Here is an 18,491-nt window from a genome sequence, read left to right as displayed (position 1 = left end):
ACTAGACAAATTTCCTGCCCTTACACACCACAACAAAATGGTGTAGTTGAGCGGAAACATCGACATATAGTTGAAAGCGCCATGAGCATGATGCATGATACTAATGTGCCCATTTCCTTGTGGACTGAAGCCTTCCATACTGCTGTATACATAATAAATTGTTTGCCTATGACACTCTTGATGTCTAAATCGCCATATTTTACACTCTTAGGCAAACAACCTGATTACAAGAACTTGAAGGTTTTTGGTTGTGTATGCTATGTTCACGTTGATGCTGCCTTGAGGAACAAGTTTCAAGACAAAGCTATTCAATGTAGATTCGTTGGATATGCTGATGAATATAAAGGTTTTCGATGCTATGATCTAACAACTAAACGTATCAAAACTTCAAGAAATGTCATTTTTTATGAACATAGTTTTGATAATATAAATGAAATGCCTATGACCATTGAATCTTATGATCCCTGGACCAATACACAGTTATTCAATGCAGATCCTGTTATAGAAAATGATGTGCCTCAAAGTGAAGATTCATAGAGAGCAATACAACCGTCGGATATGGCTCAAAGTGAAAATCAAGAAGATCCAACACAGTCATCAAGTCATCACGAAAACAATAATGAAGAACAGAGCAACAATGCACATCGGTATTCGGGTCTTATCTACAGTCGACGACTAAGGGACAGAGATGCTCACAGTGAAGAAGACAACATGCCCCACCTTAGAAGATCCCAACGCATTCGTCATCCCATTCACAGGTGGGTTAGTTATGATTCTTTATCACTTGATTTTTAGTTATTCATGGCAAAAGTTGGCAAGGAGGAAGAACCTACTTCATTTGATCAAGCATCAAAATCACATCATTGGAGAAAGGCTATGAAAGAAGAAATGGATGCCTTGCATGAATGTGGAACATGGGAGATCGTTCCGAGGCCACACGAAAAGAACGTAGTGGGCTCCAAATGGGTATACAAAATTAAATACAAACCTGATGGCAGCATAGAAAGACACAAAGCAAGGTTAGTAGCAAAAGGGTTTACACAACAATATGGAGAAGATTATGATGAGACATTCAGCCCTGTGATCAAAATGGGAACAATTCGCGTGATTATATCATTGGCAGTTGAATATGGATGGAGACTACATCAAATAGACGTGAAGAATGCTTTTCTTCATGGTGATTTAAGGGAGGAAGTATATATGGAACAACCTCCAGGATACACGAAAGGAGACTCTCATGCATGGGTTTGCAAACTAAGAAAATCTATTTATGGACTTAAACAGGCCTCACGTTCGTGGTTTGACAGTTTCTCTTGCAAGATTCAAGAATGTGGTTTTCGGAGATGTCCTCTAGATCACTCTCTTTTCATTTATCGAAAGGAAAACATATTTACTTTACTTCTTATATATGTTGATGATATTGTTATCACAGGCAATTCAGAAAAACACATAGAAGAAGCTAAAGTTTTGATGATGCAAAACTTCAAAATGAAAGAGCTTGGTGATTTACGATTCTTTCTTGGAGTGGAGATTGATAGGCACAATAATCGCCTCACATTGACACAACAGAAATACACGTTGGATCTGCTGAAAAAGTCAGGTATGTCTGATTGTAAGCCTGTTGGAACTCCTAGTGTTCTAAATCAAAGACTAAGTGCTCAAGATGGGGAGTTATATGAAGATCCTACGCAGTATCGAAGTATTGTTGGGGCACTTCAATATCTTACATTTACTAGACCAGATATTATATATGCTGTGAATCAAGTATCTCAATTTATGCATGCACCTAGAGATACTCACATGGATGCTGTCAAAAGAATATTAAGATATCTTAAAGGGACAGTAGGAGATGGCTTAGTTTATGGTAAGAGTGAAAATATAACTACTGGACATCAACTTATGACATTCACAGATGCAGATTGGGCTGGAGATCCCGATCAAAGAAAGTCCATTTCTGGTTTTTGTATTTTCATTGGACGTAATCTTGTGTCTTGGAGTTGTCGAAAGCAAAAGGCAGTAGCAAGATCCAGCACTGAAGCTGAATACAGATGCATGGCTGCAGGTACTGCTGAAGTTACATGGGTTAGACATTTGCTAGAAGACATTGGAGAAAATATTAAAACATCAATGTTAATGTGCGATAATCAAAGCGCTATTAACATTGCCTTTAATCCCGTACAACATGGTCGAACAAAGCACATTGAGATTGATCAACACTTTGTTAGACAAAAGGTGGAAGACAAGGAGATTCAGCCTATTTATGTTCGTACAGATGAACAAGTTGCAGACTTATTTACAAAAGGATTAACAAAGGAACGATTCTGGTTTCTAAAAGGCAAGTTGTACATGGTGCAAAACCATGCACAACTTGAGGGAGGGTGTTAAAATATAAATCCTTCACCAGCACGTTGAAGAGGAGTCTCTTAGGATTCCACCTCCTTGTAGAATGTGTTAAGATATTTAATGTCCTTGTAACATGTGAAGAGTCTCCTAGGATTCTATGTTGTAGTTAATATCCTTGTAATATGTGAAGTCTCTTAGGTTTCTATGATGTAATTAATGTCCTTGGAGCTTGTGAAATCTCCTAGGATTCTACGATTGGAGACTCGTAGAATTCTAGAAATGGGATTATAAATAGAGGCTGTGCAAACCATTTTGGCTACGGCTTCTTCTCCTCAGTTTCTTCTTGTTTTCATTCTCTCTCTCCCTCTCTCTCTCTCTCTCTCTCTCTCTCTCTCTCTATCTCTATCTTCCTGCGTGAGTGATGTTTTCTGGTTACAGATATTGGTGCTAGATTTCTATCAGTAAGGAGGAGACGGTAAGAGGAAAACGAAGGAGAAGAGAAAGCGAGGGAGGAGAGACGGCGTCGGGCTCCCTCGCGTGGGGCTAGGGTCTGGGTCTGGACCCTGACCCGACCCACTCTGCCCAAACGCCTCGCGTGGGGCTAGGGTCCGGGTCTGGGTCCCGATCCGACCCGACTTGCCCAACAATATGACGGGCGTTACAGACATTGGTATCCATGTCTGCACCTCAGTTTTTCCTTCTTCTAATTCATTGATTTGTATGCAGAGTTGCTTGAATAAATCATGCAAAGAAGACCTGTTAGGCTGTTAATGATATCTTTGGTTTTGTAATGTAAGACTTTGTCGAATGTGATCAAACCGGTAAAAGGATAGTGATAAACTTTTTTCGTGGCAATAGCTGCTTAGCTTGAGTACTTGTCCTTTTACACATTGAGAGAAGATAATTAGCTCTGTGAACTTTAATTCTCCTTTGACTCACATGGTGCCTGGTATTAATCAAGAATAGGTCACTGTTTTGCTTACTTTGTGTTGTCAAATATCTAACATACGAGCTGTGGAATTGTTATGCAGTATGTGAACATGCATATTCGTTGGCGCGGAACTTGGATCCTGATAGTGAAGGAAGGGGTGTCTTGCAATTCAAAACTGGTCTCCTGTCAGTTGTCAAGGTACATGAATGTTTATGACTTTTAAGTCATTTAGTTAGACTAACATATTTAAAGCTAATGTTTATGTCATCTACTTTGAGCCTTTAATTTATATTTTTTAAGTAGCTTATAAATCTTTATCTCTTTTTCTTCACCTTTTTTAGTAGCAAACTTTTATTTTTTACTCTCTCGAGTTATCCTTGAGATGAACTTTTCCAAAGCTCTGATGTGTGTTCTGTTTTCAAAATCAATTTACAGCTCTCCATTTTTATTTTTCTAGCAAAAATTTGCCAAACGAGAAGCAGAGTCATAGATAGGACCCAGGATATTGCCCGTTTGCAGGAGTTTTACAAGCTATACAGGGAAAAACACAAAATAGATGAGTTACAGGAGGAAGAATTGAGGTTGAGAGAATCTGGTGCTTTCAGCGGCAACCTTGGCGAGTATGAATCAAACTTAACATTGTTCACAACCTTCTGCTTTCTATATCTACTGTGAAACTTCCATGACTGTCTGTTCCATTCTGTTATGAAATGCAAAGTGATGCCTTTTTTCCCTGTTAGTTATAATGGTAACCACCAAAGCTGCGAACATGCAAATACAAATACATAAACCTGGCGGTCTCAAACTCTTAGATGCTGCTGTTTCGAGATATGCAGTTCATGATGCCTAGGGCTGTTTGACAGATTCTTCTTTTTGACTCGACACTGTATAGCCTATGCAAATTACATTTTGAATCCCAAGAATGATGTTGCTTCCTGTTTCTAGTGCCACATCCATGTGGCATAAATCTAGGTAATGTTGAGGAAATCTGGAAAATGTAACGAAGAAAAGGATTCTTCCCATGAATTTTTCTGTTACCTGCATTATCTTGTTAACATTTTAGAAGAGGGTCCAACCCTGAACATTTGGCTGTGTGGTCAAAAGTGATTGATAGCCTACGGTGACATACTTCTAAAAAGGCCATGGTCGGAATTTGCTGGAAACTGGTCAGCCCTTTTAATACAAATAAAAGAGAAAAGAGAATAGAAAAAAGAAAAAGGACGAAGAATAATAAACATAGGAGGAGAAGGAAGTAGTAGAATAATGGAAAAACGTAAGCAGGAAAAGTAGAAGAACAGAAGAGGATAGGGATTTCAAATCTCCCTTGCCCCAACTAACCTAGAAGAAGATGGGATAAGGACAGCAAAAGTTATTCAAGTAAAAATGCAAAATTTCCTTCTTTATTCTTAGTATGGGCTGCCTCTGTCCCTAGTTTGGTGCATGAGCCTGCTTTTAGTTGCACAACTCTTGGCGGTTGCTCTTTATGATTGGGATAGGGTTGACATCTTCACAATATTTCAGTAGCTTAGTCTTTTGAATAGCTTAGAGTGTTAAAATGACCAAAAGGTTTGATATTTCAAAAATTTTCCTAGGTACTTTAAAAACAATCTGATAATAACGTTCACGTACTGCAACATTGTAAAAAATGTCATACCATTATCGTGGTGTTATTTATTACCATAGAATCAAAATACTTTTACATGTCTATATAATTCATATATTACATATTGAAATGACTTTGTCTTCGTTTTTGTTTCTTTTATATGTAATGAGCTTATGATTTTTTTCTTTTGATAATATTGTAAAAAAGTGCTATAGGTCCTTTTACCATATTTTGGTGAAAGTGATGGCCTTAGCTTGTAAACTAGTTTAGTAGTCTTTAGGGTCCTTGTGCCTGCTGTTGTCACTACATGGCTAAATGATTTTTCTTTAATTTATACAAGATGTTGTGCTATGTTTTTGCGGAGGTTCTATTTATAACTAAAATCTGCATATCATATGATTGCCCATCCCACGATATATGTTAACTTACTGTTTTATTGTTAATCCATGTTAGAACGCAGAAGCCTGAAAAGAAAGAGGGTTTTGGCAACATTGAAAGTTCTTGGAGCGGTTGTTGAACAGCTCAGTAAGGAAGTATCCCCAGAAGATGCAGACAAGTTAATTCCTGAAGAGGTTGGTTCTTTAAATTTTCATTGGTAGTACTGGTTAATAATGAACTCCAAAATGCTGATCTTTTGCTTTTCTAATTATCAAGTGCAGTCTGTGTTTTTGTTTATCTGAAAGCCATTATGTTCCATTTCTCGTGCTCCTGTTTGAATTATTCTTTTCCCTTTGCTTTCTTGGCCTTTATAACGAAAGATTCATTTTTCTCCAGTTGAAAAGGGTTATGAAATCAGATGCTGCAATGTCAGAAGATCTAGTTGCTTATAACATTGTGCCATTGGATTCTCCATCTTCAACAAATATGATTGTTTCTTTTCCTGAGGTAAAAGATCGTGGAAACTTGAATATTTTGTCTGGGGAACATCTTTGATTGGCTTCTTTATACCTATTGCCAGGTTAAAGCTGCTATTTCGGCACTTAGATACCACAGTGGATTACCAAAGTTTCCTAATACCTTCTCTGTGCGAGCAACAAGGACTGCAGACATACTAGATCTTTTGCAGCATGTATTTGGATTTCAGGTTGGTCCTGATGAAATTCTATCATATCTGGAACTCTATCATCTCTGGTTATGTACATCTTTGATGAGGTTATGTTACAAACATTTCAGCCTTCTTTACAAGATTTAGTTTTGCCAGATTTTTTCTCTTAGGTAATGTGTGGCTGCAGATGTGACTGACATTTTTTGCAACATCACAGCATCGATAGGAAATTGGCTTCAATGTTATTTACAACGAAGTAATATATTGTTTTCAAAAGACCTGATGGTACATAGATATAATGATATTATTTGTATTTTTTTAATGGGTTTGTCTAACCAAGATCTGTTGTTCCTTATATATATATATATATATATATATATATATATATATATATATATATATATAGATGTTTCAAGTTAAATTTTTTAAAGCATCTATATTCCTGGGAAGGCTTGCCGAAAATTAGCTTTTTGGCTGTGTCCCATGCTAAGTTTGTTGTTTCATAACCTTATTGAAAATATTTTTTTTAGTGACCGCTACCAAGGTGCAAAATAACTTTTCCAAAAACTCTGGTTTTCTATTATCTTTTGCTGTTGATATCTCATTGTATCCCTATTTAGTTTGTATGTTCCTTAATCTATGAGATTGTTGTTCCTCTTCCTTTTTGCAAAATTCCTGCTTCCTGTATGCAGAAAGACAATGTGGGCAATCAACGTGAGCATGTTATTCTCCTGTTGGCTTATGCACAAAGTCGTCTAGGAATTCTGGGAGAAATTGAACCAGTAGGTGGCAATCATTTCTTTCCTTTTCCAGTAATTAGCTTTGCTATGTGCATCTTTTGCTTGTGTGGTTGATATCAGGGTATTTTGAGTTGCTAATTATCCACTTGAAAATGTAATCTTTTATGTGTTTTACAGAAATATTTTTAGTGACCATCTTTTATGTTTGTTAAATACTTTTAGAAGTTGATTAGAGGTTTAGAAAGTTGGAAGGGTCCACTTTATTGCTTTCTTATTTCTAGTGGACTAATTTTGTAAAGTTGTTAATACCCTAATCTCTTTTAATATGAGTTAGGGTTACATGAATGAGATTTAGAATGTTTCCTTTCTCTCTCTCTCTCTCTCTCTCTCTCTCTCTCTCGTCCCTTTCTTCCTCCCATACTGAACATGGTATCAGAGCGACGGCCCTAGGGATTTAGGGTTCCACGCTCCTTCCCTCCCTTCCTCCTTTCTCATCTTTCCCGTCAGCTAGGGTTTCACGTCTGAAATCACTGCTGATTGCAAAAGGAGCAATCAAATTGGTTGGTGAAAAGGGGCTAATCATGTTTAACATGTAGAGACGTGATTAGCACCCTGGTGTTGCTGATTGAAGACTTTGAGTTGCAAAAAAAAAAAAAAAAAAAATCTGATGTCGTTGTGAATCTGGCTGCCGTGGAAGAAGGTCAGGCCATCGATAAGGTTATGCTGATCAAATCTGATGTCATTGTGTATGTTGTTGTCGTGGAAGAAGGTCAGGCCGTCGACAAGGGTGTGTTGATCTGCTTGGTTCAGTTCTGCCTCATGGATCTTCACATTTAGAGGTATGTTTTATTGGCAGCATTGAAATCATACGGAGGGGGAACATCGTTGAAGTCAAGTGGTGTAGACTGGTTTCAGATTTTCTTTTGTGCAGCATCGTTGGAGTCAAGATTAGTTTCAGTTTGCCTCGTTTTCCAGCATAGTTGACGTTGAGTGGAGCTGTCCAACCTATGCATGCTTGCTGCCTAATATCTCTAATCAACTTCTAAAAGTATTTAACAAGTATTTAACAATGTTTATGTGGACAACTTATTGTTTCATTGTCTGCTAACACACCACGTGTTGGAAAAAGAAATTCATTAATATGGCTGTTGGGGCCACTATGCATGCCTATCTTGTGTGCAACATATGATATCCATGTTTTTTTGTTAATGTGTTCAGACACATACAGTTAGTGCAAAATGATCCAATATTTTGTCTGAATCATAATGCCTGCAATGTTTTGTAGGAACTCGAACTAAAAGAGAAAAACTATTGCTATGTGGCTCTGTACTTCTAATCTGTAAACTGAGAAGTGCTTATTTTTTACTGTCATTTCTTTAGGTTCTTTACTATTGTCCAAGCATTTATATAATATATTTTGGTTTCCCTCCTTTTCACATTTCCCTTCCGCAGACCACACTTCTATAAATGATTTCATGGTTTCTGAAAATGAAAAATTTTGTGTAAACTATAAGGTAGCTTGGTTTAGTATGTTTTGGAGTTTGTGCCTATCAAACATGATATGTCATCTTGATCTTTTTAGTACTTCACCAGTTCCATATTCTCTAATCAATGTTGTAAAATGCATATGTAACCGGTAGTGGTTGGCTCCAAACTTAGATATGTAACATACAAAATCACAAACATGGATTGCATAAACATAATAAAATAATAACTAGATGCTACCTAAAATATACACACTTTCATTGGAAATAATCAAAACTGACCACTTAAATGTCTCCTAATATTTAAATGGTATTAGAAGATAGGTTTTTATCATTGTCACACAAATGCCGCAAGATGGGACAACACCCATGTCGACACAATGCATATGCTGCATCCATGAGCTTGAACCAGAGTTGCGACATAGGGTTATACACTTTGTTGACCCAGATCCAGCCGTTTGCACCTCATGCCTCTTTATTGTGATCTTAGCTACTTGCTTTGAATGCTGACTTGTGATGTTAGTATATTACCACTTACCCGTGGTGCTTCTTAGGCAATGTCACATGAGTGCGGGATGCGGCAAGGTCCAAAAAACCTTCGATGTGAGACATATATATATATATATCAGAAAAATTTTAATAAAAATTAACAAATAACCACTACCAATCAACAAGGATTAGATCATTAGAGTTTTAAGGATTGTTCCATCAACAGATTCAACAATTACAAAAAAAAAAAAAATCATCATTCTTGTCTTAATCTATTCATCATTCTAATCATTCAGTTCTTTCACTAAAATCAATATCATCAGCAAAATCATCAGAAGGAATAACAACATTAAAGAATAGAAAGATAGAAACAAAAATAAAAAATCAGCAAGGCACAACAAAAGGAAAATCTGTTGGAAACATTCTTATGAACAAAAATAAAAAATGCTACAAATAGAAAGATAGAAAAAAAATATAGAATAGCATAGGATGAGTTGATGACAGCGGAAAAACAAAAAAATCGTCGGAAATCAGTTGAGTCACTGGAATGTTCAAAAAAGGGAATCGGCAATAATTGGGGAAATGGATAAATCAGCATGGGGATTTTCAATTGAATGTTGGGAATGTCTAGTTGCGGTGTGGGGATGGGAAACCCGTCGTCTAACCAGTAGGTTGGTGTCGGCGTGAAATCCGGTAGAAATAGTGTGAAGGGCATCAGTTGATGAGAGAGTTGAATGCACCTACCTGAACCAAGCGAATGTCGAGGAAGCCCTGTGGCATAGAGGGATTGGACCAGTAAGGTAGGCATCAAAAAATCAACCAACGAGGAATGAGCGCCCGTAAGCTAGTGTTCGCCGACGAGTTTGAGGATGTTGGAAAGAAGACGATTGACCGGAAATCTTTGTTGGGCATTGGAAACGCGATTCTCACCAAGCGCAGGACCAGTAGCCTTCGTCGGCCGTCGGGAATCTGAAGGGCTTCAACGAAGCCCTAATACGAGAGAATAAAACCCTTGGTCGACAAAGGTTTTGATTTTCAAGTTTAAAAAAAAATCGTTAAAAGAGGACATATTTGTCCTCCGCATGTCCTGACTGCACTCGGCTCATTGTTGACCCGAGTCGGGTGTGTCTTCGACACGCCATCTTTTACAACAGGTGCGGCAAACTGCATTGGACACACGTTAACTGTGTCTAGTGCCATGTCGGGCTGCACCCATCGACTCACCCACATCCACTTCAGTGCGGGTGTGGCGGCCTGGTAGCCGAATCCTTGTGACATAGTTCTTAGGTGCCTTTACCATGATATTAGCACACTTGATAAGTGTTTGACTGATGCATATCTTGTGTGCCTTTGCTTTCATTTCTAGCAGAAGTCTTATTTAAGACATTCAGCCGCATGTTCTTATCGCAATTAAAATTCTCTGCTTGTTTGTGGTTTCTTTCTTGCATTATCTTGTCTTCAACTGCAGGTTCTTGCTCTTTTAAAGGTGCACCCTCTTTGTTGTATCTTTTTGCCTCTTTTTGTTAATGTGTTAGAAACATCTAATATTTGTGTGCCTGCCATGGAAATTAATATCTGATTAAAGTATTTTTTTTTGGCAATGAATTCTTTTGTTAGATGGCAGTTTTTTGGAAGTTTTTACTTGGTGTTGATTTATAATTACTAGTTTTTCAACTTTCAGTTACACTACTCTGCAAGGACAAAGCATGTGCTTTTTGCGTACCTCTGGGAGCGCATAAGTGGTTCTCATAGAGTGTTATTTTCTCCCTTTGTGCAGAAATTGGATGAGGCTGCTGTTGACAAGGTCTTCACAAAGTCACTTCAAAACTACATGAGTTGGTGCAACTATTTGGGTATTCATCCTGCATGGAACAAGTATGCAAGTTTGAGTTGTTCTATGTTAGTGCATAAAGCACTGTTTCATGAGTAAATGATAAATCTTTGTCCTGTTTTGTAGTCTGGATCTCAGCAAGGAGAAGAAGATAACACTGATTTCCTTGTGCTTCTTGATCTGGGGGCAAGCTGCAAACATCAAATTCTTGCCTGAGTGGTTATGTTACATTTTTCATCATGTATGTAAGCCATTTCTTTTTTCTGTGACAAAATTTATTTTATGAGATCAACTGGTTTCCTTTTACTTTTTCATCTGGGTTAAGGGGCAAAACCAGATTCATGCTTAATCGCTTGTTTTACTTTTTTCATCATGTTTGGATGCGACTTTCTTTAGTTTCCAAATCCATATGGAACCTGTTTTACCCATTTTGATTGAGTTTGAATTGAATACCTTCTGCATATAACCCTTTGTAGTTCATATTGACTTTTAGATGTGATTTTTTAACCCATATGCTTTGATAAATTTGACCGGCTTGCATCTTCTATTCTCTGTCTTATGCAAAAAGTAACCATAGAATTTATGAATTTTAGGTCTCCAGATTTCTGGAGGCCTCAAAATTGTCTTTTCTTCCTGAGTATGGGCCTAAGCTAAAGGAGGATTATATTATGGTGAAACATCTGCCTAAGATTCAGAAGGATGATGTTGTTTATGCCCTCTGTTTGATTGTTGCAATAATAATTGGCAAAAGGTACAAATTTAGGGGTTCTTCTTTTTCCTCCTGGTGCTAATAATTGTGATTTGATGGTACTTTCATCCTTGCTATAAATCTTTGATCTAATTAGAGCACTTTTTATAAACTCTCTTTAACTAGCTCCAAGTTTCTGATCCTTCACAAGTTGCCTTCTTGTAATATACTGCTTCTAGAAGAAAAATGGCTCTTTTCTGTTCCATATGTTCATATGGCACATGTATGAGCCGTACGACTGATCATCTTTATCATGTTATGCTGTTCCTGGGAGTTTGGGAATTAAGTTGATGTAAGAACGGAGAAATATTCTTGAGGCTAAAAATTTTCCACTTATGCCTGAAATAAATAAGCTTGAGCTGAACTACAAGCTTATATAGTTCAATGAACTTAAGTGCATGATTGTTCTCATTGTGAGCTCCAAAACTTCTCCACTCAGTTAAACATACGTGGGTAAGTGTTCTTAGTACTTCTGCAGGTCTAGAAGAACTCATAAAAATGACTTTCTCCTCATTTGTAGAGCAGATTCAACGGATTTGTTCCGCAGGCATGGAACTGTTTAATGGAAATCATTTTTAGATTTTAAGGACATGAAAAGAAAAAGTTGATGAAGAGTTCTTAAACTCAACTGAACTTTATGATATTTTTCTTAGTAGTGGATTTTCTCTTTTCCTATAGTTGTGTGCCTTTTGATGTTGATATGTTTATCAAGCCTTTTGATGTTGATATGTTTATCTAAGAAGCTAGTTTCTGGCAGGCTAGGCATTTCATAATTAATCTACAAGGTACAAACTAAGCTGTTTTGTGGAAATTCATTTGCCTCTGTGTGTGAGTGTGTGAGACCTAGTCGTCATCTTATCCTTTCAGCATCATCATTCATCAATAGCTGGGCACTCCTAGGAAATTTATCTATCTAGCCAAGCCTCAAATAACCTGTTGCTTGATGATGTCAGCAACCTAGTTGCTGATGGCAGTCAATAAGCTCATATTGGAACTGAGGCGAGTCATGGACTCAGTCTTGTACACTTGGTTTGCCTGCTGAATAAATCATCGGAAATCAATTGGTTTTAGTAAATCTTGTCCTGTAGGGTCTGCATATGAAGCCTTTCTGTAGTTGGTGGATGGATTGAAAAGTTTTCATGCAGAATTTCATCTCCTACGTTCAATTCAAGATTATAATGCCAATTTATGATTTACTTTACTTGTTTAGGTTTGTTTTGCTGCTTCTGTTACACACATGGATGTATATTTATACGTGTTTTTGAATGTGATATAAACTTGTGCATCTGAAGCTACCTAACCTTTTGTGTTGCATTTGCGCTAATTGATGACTTGCTTTTTACAGGTTTGGGCAGTTCTAAAACCATGTTTTCTGGCTTTTCTGGAAGTTCCTTTTGAGGATAAACTCTTGGATATAGTTGTTTTTGATGTACTTCCACCTTCTGATGGCAATAGTGGGACTAGGGTTTGTCTTGCAAAGATACAAAAGAGAAAAATCCTCTGCGTTGTGGGTTCACTGTGAGTATCCTTGCAATTTCTGCTACTTATTCAGAAAACCGACTTGAATTTGTGAGTGTTTATGGAGAGAAGAGTGGTCTAAGTTGTATTAACATCTTAATATTTATGACTCTTTCACCTGCCTCTACCTACAAATTTCTCCCCAATGCTACTTGACAAGGTGACAGGCTAAAGTTTGTGGATTCTGAACATTTAGAGAAAGATAAGTGGAAGTATGAAAAGTACAAATACATATCATGATTTTAGGAACAAATTGAAAATGCTATGTTAAATGTATCCCAAATATATCTGTGGACAACTGAAATTGATCTGTGAAATATCATAGGCTTTAGGTTGAAAAACCTTTCTTCCTAATCACCGAGAGGGTGCTGATATGTTTAGCTGGAAACATTGCCTGCTTAACCTTGCACTACAAGTTTGTTTACTTTGTGCTACAACTCCTCTACCAGGAAACCCATCCAAATGTTCATACGGATCTTGGAGTTTTAATATGTTTTGTTTTGGCAATTATTTCTAAAAAGAAGCCATAGTTTTAACATCTCAATGTACTAAAAAATTTTGCAGTATCCTGAACACACCATTGGGCTCCTTCAAGCCCTTTTAAATAGTTATCTTCCTGCAACAGGGGTTACTGTTTAGAGGGTTTTCAGGGATGGAGAACACTTATTGTTTTCATCGATACTCTTTACTCTAAAATAATAGGTCAAATTGTTTCTAGAAAGAGAACATTTGTCTACTACAAGAATATTTTGCTGATGTTTCAATTTCTCAGAAGTTGTCTTGCAGGAGCAGGACCTTAAAGTTGAGGACCAGTAATAAGGCCAAAGTCCATGACTGGGTCGTTTCAGTAAATGATGCCGCTAGGAATTGATCGTTATAGCCACCTGAAGCTCTGATACCATAAAGAAAACGAAAGGTCAAGGAAAGGAAGAAGTGATAATTAACGTGGTTCGGCTTAGATAAGCCTACGTCCACGATCGGAGGGCACTCAGACTTTTGTTTTATTGATAAGAAGATGATTACAATGATAGAGTCAACTCCCTTTTATAAGAAAGAAATCACTTATTATCATAGGCAAGATCATTTTTGCCAAGATGAAATTTTCATTTGATCCCAAAGTCGTTGACTTTCCTTGTCTTCTGATTTTCTGCCTTTTTCATCAAAAGGATCTCAAATGCCCCCCGTAAGCATGAGATTAAGTTTAAGGTCTCTGAGAAAACTTGTTCCTATAGATGGATAAGCAAATGTCTAGTTCATCAATTCGAGATCCAATTCCAGATTTTTAGAGTGACATCTCATCCACAACATCGATTGAGGATCAACAGGCAATTCCATGGCAATGATGGTGGCCCAAGTGTGATTTCTCCTCTCCACCGCCCTCTTTTCTTCGTTCCTCTTCTTAGCCACGTCAACCTGCAAGTTGGTCAAAGCCCTATATGAGATTCAAGTTGCATGCACATCCTTATGGACGCACAAGTATGCAGTATCATACTAAAAAAGATGGGATTTTTGGTATTTTCAATTTTTTTAACTAAGTAATGTTTATTTTAAACTTTTTAGCTTTTTAGTAACCTCTTCTTCACCCTTTTAAAAGGCTTATTTATTATATACAGGGAAAAAAGATGGGTTGGAGTTACTTTTGAATTTTTTAATGAAGTGATGTCTATTTTAGACTTTTAAACTCTTCCATAACCTCTTCTATATATATATATATATATATATATATATATATATATATATATAACAATATTCTTCTTCTTTCGAGGTACATCTTTTCTATAATACCATTCCTTGGACCGGACACTCTCCTTATGATTGTTGCATTAGTACAAATGTCATACCCCTGAGGTCGACTTTTTATCATAAAGTGTTATCACGCATAGAGTCCATCAATTGAAGACTTGATCGTATTCCTTTGTTCCTCTCTGTCTCTCAAACGTCGGACCTAAGGCCCGATTTGATGGCTCGGTAGATTTTTGCATGGTAAATTTACCATGAAAAAAACTTTTGGAAAAAAATATAGAAGAAATAATTTGCCGTCGTACTGAGCTTTTTTATTATTGTGGGGCATGGATCCGGTTTCATGGGTGTTTCATGGGTTCCTGAATTCATCTACTCCACCTCCACATATAAGCACCATCTTTGAGAGAGAGAGAGAAATTGATAGAAATTAGACTACTACGTCGAAGACAAAAAAAAAACGAATTAATTTTGAAGTTTAAAATGTTCTTTTTTTTTGTCATCTACCCTTACCGATATGGTTTTAAGAACAGGTTAATGGAAAACATATTAAGTTAAACATTTTTTAGACTTTAATAGTGTTTTTATAATGAGTAAAAATGAATTGCTTCCATTTTTGCATCCTTGGCAATACATACTCTTCATGGCATGGCTTTCAGCTACCCTTAAATCCATATAATTCACATGAACACATTTAATAGTGGGTTAGATTAAGAATCGCGCTACAAATACTTTTTCTGAATCTAACTTGATATTTAACGGGTACTGCAGGCTCAAAGGAATCAAAAGTTGAACAGAATCAGCTTGATTACTTGTCATGTGCAGAAAAATATTCATGTGCCATAGGAATCAAAAGGACTTGAAAGAGAAATGCAACACTTCGAGCCACAGGATAATCATTTTGTAGCATACTGAATGGTGAAGAGAACAATCTGTCTTTTAATGTTTTCATTCATGCCTGAACGAAAACATTAAAAGACAAGTTGATCGCGCGCATATATGAACAATGCCTCTCTCTCTCTCTCTCTCTCTCTCTATATATATATATATATATATATATATATATATATATATATATATATATATATAAAGTACCATACCAGCATCTTTTGGAAGCATATGGTTGAAGGGTCTAATAAGGAAGTGTTTGACATTTGAAACCCAACACAAAAGGTCAAAGAGAACATCTTTTTGTGTACGAAGGGCTAAACATGATAAGGCAGTAAATCATTATTTTCTTTAAAATTATGGAATTTTAAGAGCTGAATTGGTGATTTTTTTTTAAGAGAATTTCACCGGTGTTTGATTAGGGTCCGTACCTCCAAGGAAACTTCACCATCGGATTTCTCTTTTCTATGGAATCAAACACCGCCTAAGAAAGGGGGTTTCAAAATCCGTTCTGCTTTTGGTGGTTGCGCCTAATCCACACTCTTGTTTAGTTAGTGGAAATAATTCTTTATCCAAATCTGATTTGTTTCACGATAACAACCATATAATCCAGAAGCTACTTAATGTACATCTTGTTAATATTTTTGTAAAGCTGGATAGTCTATGCAGAGATTGTTTATTTTACCGTTGTGTGCTGCAAACTGTTTTGCACCTCTTCTGATAAGTTCACAGTTATAGTGAGCAACATTTGTCCACCAATCAGCCTTCGACTTCACAAACCAAAGAATCTCTCAACGGGTACTGGAAGTCCAGGGACCTGAAAAGTAGGGGTACGTGAATGGTGAGGAAATCGAGAAAAAAAGGCACTCTCATCAGCCACAAAATACCAAGTAAATCTCACTGACCTTCCAAGGAATGTTTGCCTTCCAATAGCGCCAAGCTTCACTAAGATGTAATAGAGTTCTCACCTTGTTCTGCTTGATCCTCTCTATTTCTCAGTTTTGGATTTTCTCAAATTGGTCTTCCATAATAAGCAATTGGAGAACCCATCTCTAACTAACTAACTTCTGTCGCAAACCGTCACTGATCTGTGAATTTTAAGGCAAATTCATCCCATTAGGTTCCTTCTTCTCCTTTCTCATCTTATGGGGACTTAGGTGACCTTGTCAGCATACTTAACCTCAGCAATCAAGTTGGAACTGTTAGTTAAAAGATTGAGGTGTATTTATCTCGGGCTGTAAGATGAGGATTGGCAATTCAATGGCTCGAATACAAAAAAGAAAAAACTTTGTTCAGCTGACATGTAGTTTTTACAGTAATTCTTCAAAAACAAATCCATCCTTTCCTTTTACATATAAAATAGCCTTAAAACAAGAGTACAGTGCTGTCTTTTCTTAAAAATCGTATAGTTATTGTCAACCCCTTTTCATTGCTGGAATATCTGAAGAGTGTATTTACCACAGTAAAATAAAAAGGGAGTGTAAGATCTTATAAATAGAGGATGAAGTCGGAATTCACCAAACAAAGGACCATTGTAACAAAGAAGAAAGCTTCTATATAAAATTGAGAGTTCTTATTATTGCAACTACAAGCATCTTAAAAATGCCCCACTGGGAGGTTCATGAACTTTAATTCCTTATTGCAACTACAAGCATCTTAAAGTATCTTGAAAGATAAGGTGTAGACTAATAATGAAACAGAGGAGAAGGATAAAGTATGAAAGATCATATGATAATACGGCAATAGAGAAGGAAGCATAGGAGGTATTGTCGGTTTCTTCACTAAGATATAAAAGAAAACAGGAATTCGTTCTTTGTGGAGATCTGATAGACAGTGAATCGATCCTTAATCAATGCAACATATCTCCAAAAGGCAGCATAAATTCATGTTGAAACAAACCAGACACATGCAATAGATACATGACGAAAATCGGGACTCTCGATTAAGACAAGAGAATAGAGAGATGCTATTACCTTAGATGATGCGCTTGAGAGAATCGGGACTCCTTGATTAAAACCCTCAGTCGCCAAACTGCAATTAACTGTGGATGGATGAATGGTTCAGGAAGGTTAAAAAAAACTCACCAAATAATCGCTGCCTAGGATCACAGTTCCCCCGACCCATCCCCTCCTGGAACAGCCTCCTTCCTTTGCAATGGCCGACTAACAGGCGAGAGAGAGGGAAAGAGAGGCATTTACCTTCGGGATACGATGATGGTGGTGGAGAGCACCGGCTGGAGATTGAGCGGCAGCAGTGGTGGAGAGCACCGTTGGGAAAGCGAGCGGTCGAAGAGGAACGATGCGTCGATTATTTTCTTAATATGTCGAAAAAATTCGGACCCCGGACCTCTGGGGTCCGACTTTTTTCTAGGGTAACTTTACCCTGCTCTCACGATTTTTTCATGGAAAATTTTTCCAAGTTTTATGATATCGGTTGAAACCGTACAAAATGGTAAACTTTAACTTCATGCATAGTTTTTTTCCAATGCATCAAAGGGTGATGGAGTTCCTATGCACAGTCAAATCTCTATGCATCAAATGGGGCCTAACTAATGGGGTTCCACCGCCTATGTAATGGGCTGAATCATGTGGCAGCCAGAAGTATCAATATCCTAAGTCTGGTGTATCTCTCGTCAATCTCTCATACCACGATTGAACGCCCTGTCGCTCTGTTCCTTTCTGATGCCCTCTCTGTCTCTTTCTATATATATATATATTTCTATATATATATATATATATATGCAGTGAGTTGCCTAGCTTTCTCTCTTTGACCCTTGAAACTTAAGAACTTGGTTAGAGAATTGTTGCTTTTGCTATTAGCTAATATTACATTTTGATCAATGTAACATTTGAGTTTCTCTGCCAGATTGCATGGGTTACTTGTTCTACGAAGATTCCAGGCTACCTATAGTAGATATTGATATCACAAATTAGATCAAATTTGAACTGATTTTCGCCAGTTCCCATAAGCTTTTGTTCATCTCCTTCCATCTGATCTGATGTTTCATGACACCCAATTGATTCTTCTGCCATGCTCCCCACCATCGCCTTTGCCTCTACCACCTCACTCCACTCTAATTGTCCTGCAACTCCCTCTTGGGTGTGGTCTACCTTTCATCTTCTTGTTGGTAT

General features: G+C 37.2%; 2 protein-coding genes and 1 long non-coding RNA gene across 4 annotated transcripts; 2 read left to right on the top strand and 1 right to left on the bottom strand.

The window, feature by feature from the left end:
* The first annotated feature begins 1,210 nt into the window (after positions 1 to 1,210).
* LOC126409923 (uncharacterized mitochondrial protein AtMg00810-like) lies at positions 1,211 to 2,522 on the top strand. Its single transcript, XM_050076840.1, has one exon. The coding sequence runs from the start codon at positions 1,471 to 1,473 to the stop codon at positions 2,383 to 2,385; it is 915 nt and encodes a 304-aa protein (XP_049932797.1). The 5' UTR covers positions 1,211 to 1,470; the 3' UTR covers positions 2,386 to 2,522.
* A 380-nt stretch (positions 2,523 to 2,902) lies between these two features.
* Positions 2,903 to 13,633, top strand: LOC116251079 (callose synthase 9-like). The gene is made up of 11 exons (XM_050076839.1): positions 2,903 to 3,013; positions 3,375 to 3,472; positions 3,794 to 3,894; positions 5,338 to 5,449; positions 5,652 to 5,762; positions 5,836 to 5,961; positions 6,615 to 6,704; positions 10,413 to 10,510; positions 10,593 to 10,707; positions 12,560 to 12,732; positions 13,505 to 13,633. The coding sequence occupies exons 1-11, from the start codon at positions 2,992 to 2,994 to the stop codon at positions 13,530 to 13,532; spliced, it is 1,074 nt and encodes a 357-aa protein (XP_049932796.1). The 5' UTR covers positions 2,903 to 2,991; the 3' UTR covers positions 13,533 to 13,633.
* A 36-nt stretch (positions 13,634 to 13,669) lies between these two features.
* On the bottom strand, positions 13,670 to 17,842 carry LOC126409924 (uncharacterized). 2 transcript variants are annotated; one of them, XR_007572829.1, is made up of 5 exons: positions 17,559 to 17,842; positions 17,334 to 17,401; positions 16,266 to 16,534; positions 16,046 to 16,177; positions 13,670 to 14,145 (listed from the first exon to the last, which is right to left on the bottom strand). It is a non-coding gene; the product is annotated as an uncharacterized LOC126409924 (long non-coding RNA). The 2 variants fall into 2 exon arrangements; XR_007572828.1 differs by having other exon boundaries at positions 16,266 to 16,448; positions 17,559 to 17,792.
* Between the last annotated feature and the right edge of the window lie 649 nt (positions 17,843 to 18,491).

The sequence above is a fragment of the Nymphaea colorata genome, chromosome 3 (assembly GCF_008831285.2).
Source record: "Nymphaea colorata isolate Beijing-Zhang1983 chromosome 3, ASM883128v2, whole genome shotgun sequence".
NCBI lineage: Eukaryota > Viridiplantae > Streptophyta > Magnoliopsida > Nymphaeales > Nymphaeaceae > Nymphaea > Nymphaea colorata.
The sequence above is the reverse complement of the archived record's forward strand: the minus strand, read 5'-3'. Positions and strand labels throughout refer to the sequence as shown.

Excerpts from the sequence above, each read along its gene's own strand:
- LOC116251079 (XM_050076839.1), top strand. The coding sequence starts at position 2,992 with ATGACGGGCGTTACAGACATTG. Across the intron at positions 5,962-6,614 it reads AGCATGTATTTGGATTTCAG|AAAGACAATGTGGGCAATCA; the intron begins GTTGGTCCTGAT and ends TCCTGTATGCAG. Across the intron at positions 12,733-13,504 it reads CTCTGCGTTGTGGGTTCACT|AAGTTGTCTTGCAGGAGCAG; the intron begins GTGAGTATCCTT and ends TCAATTTCTCAG.
- LOC126409923 (XM_050076840.1), top strand. The coding sequence starts at position 1,471 with ATGATGCAAAACTTCAAAATGAAAGAGCTTGGTGATTTACGATTCTTT.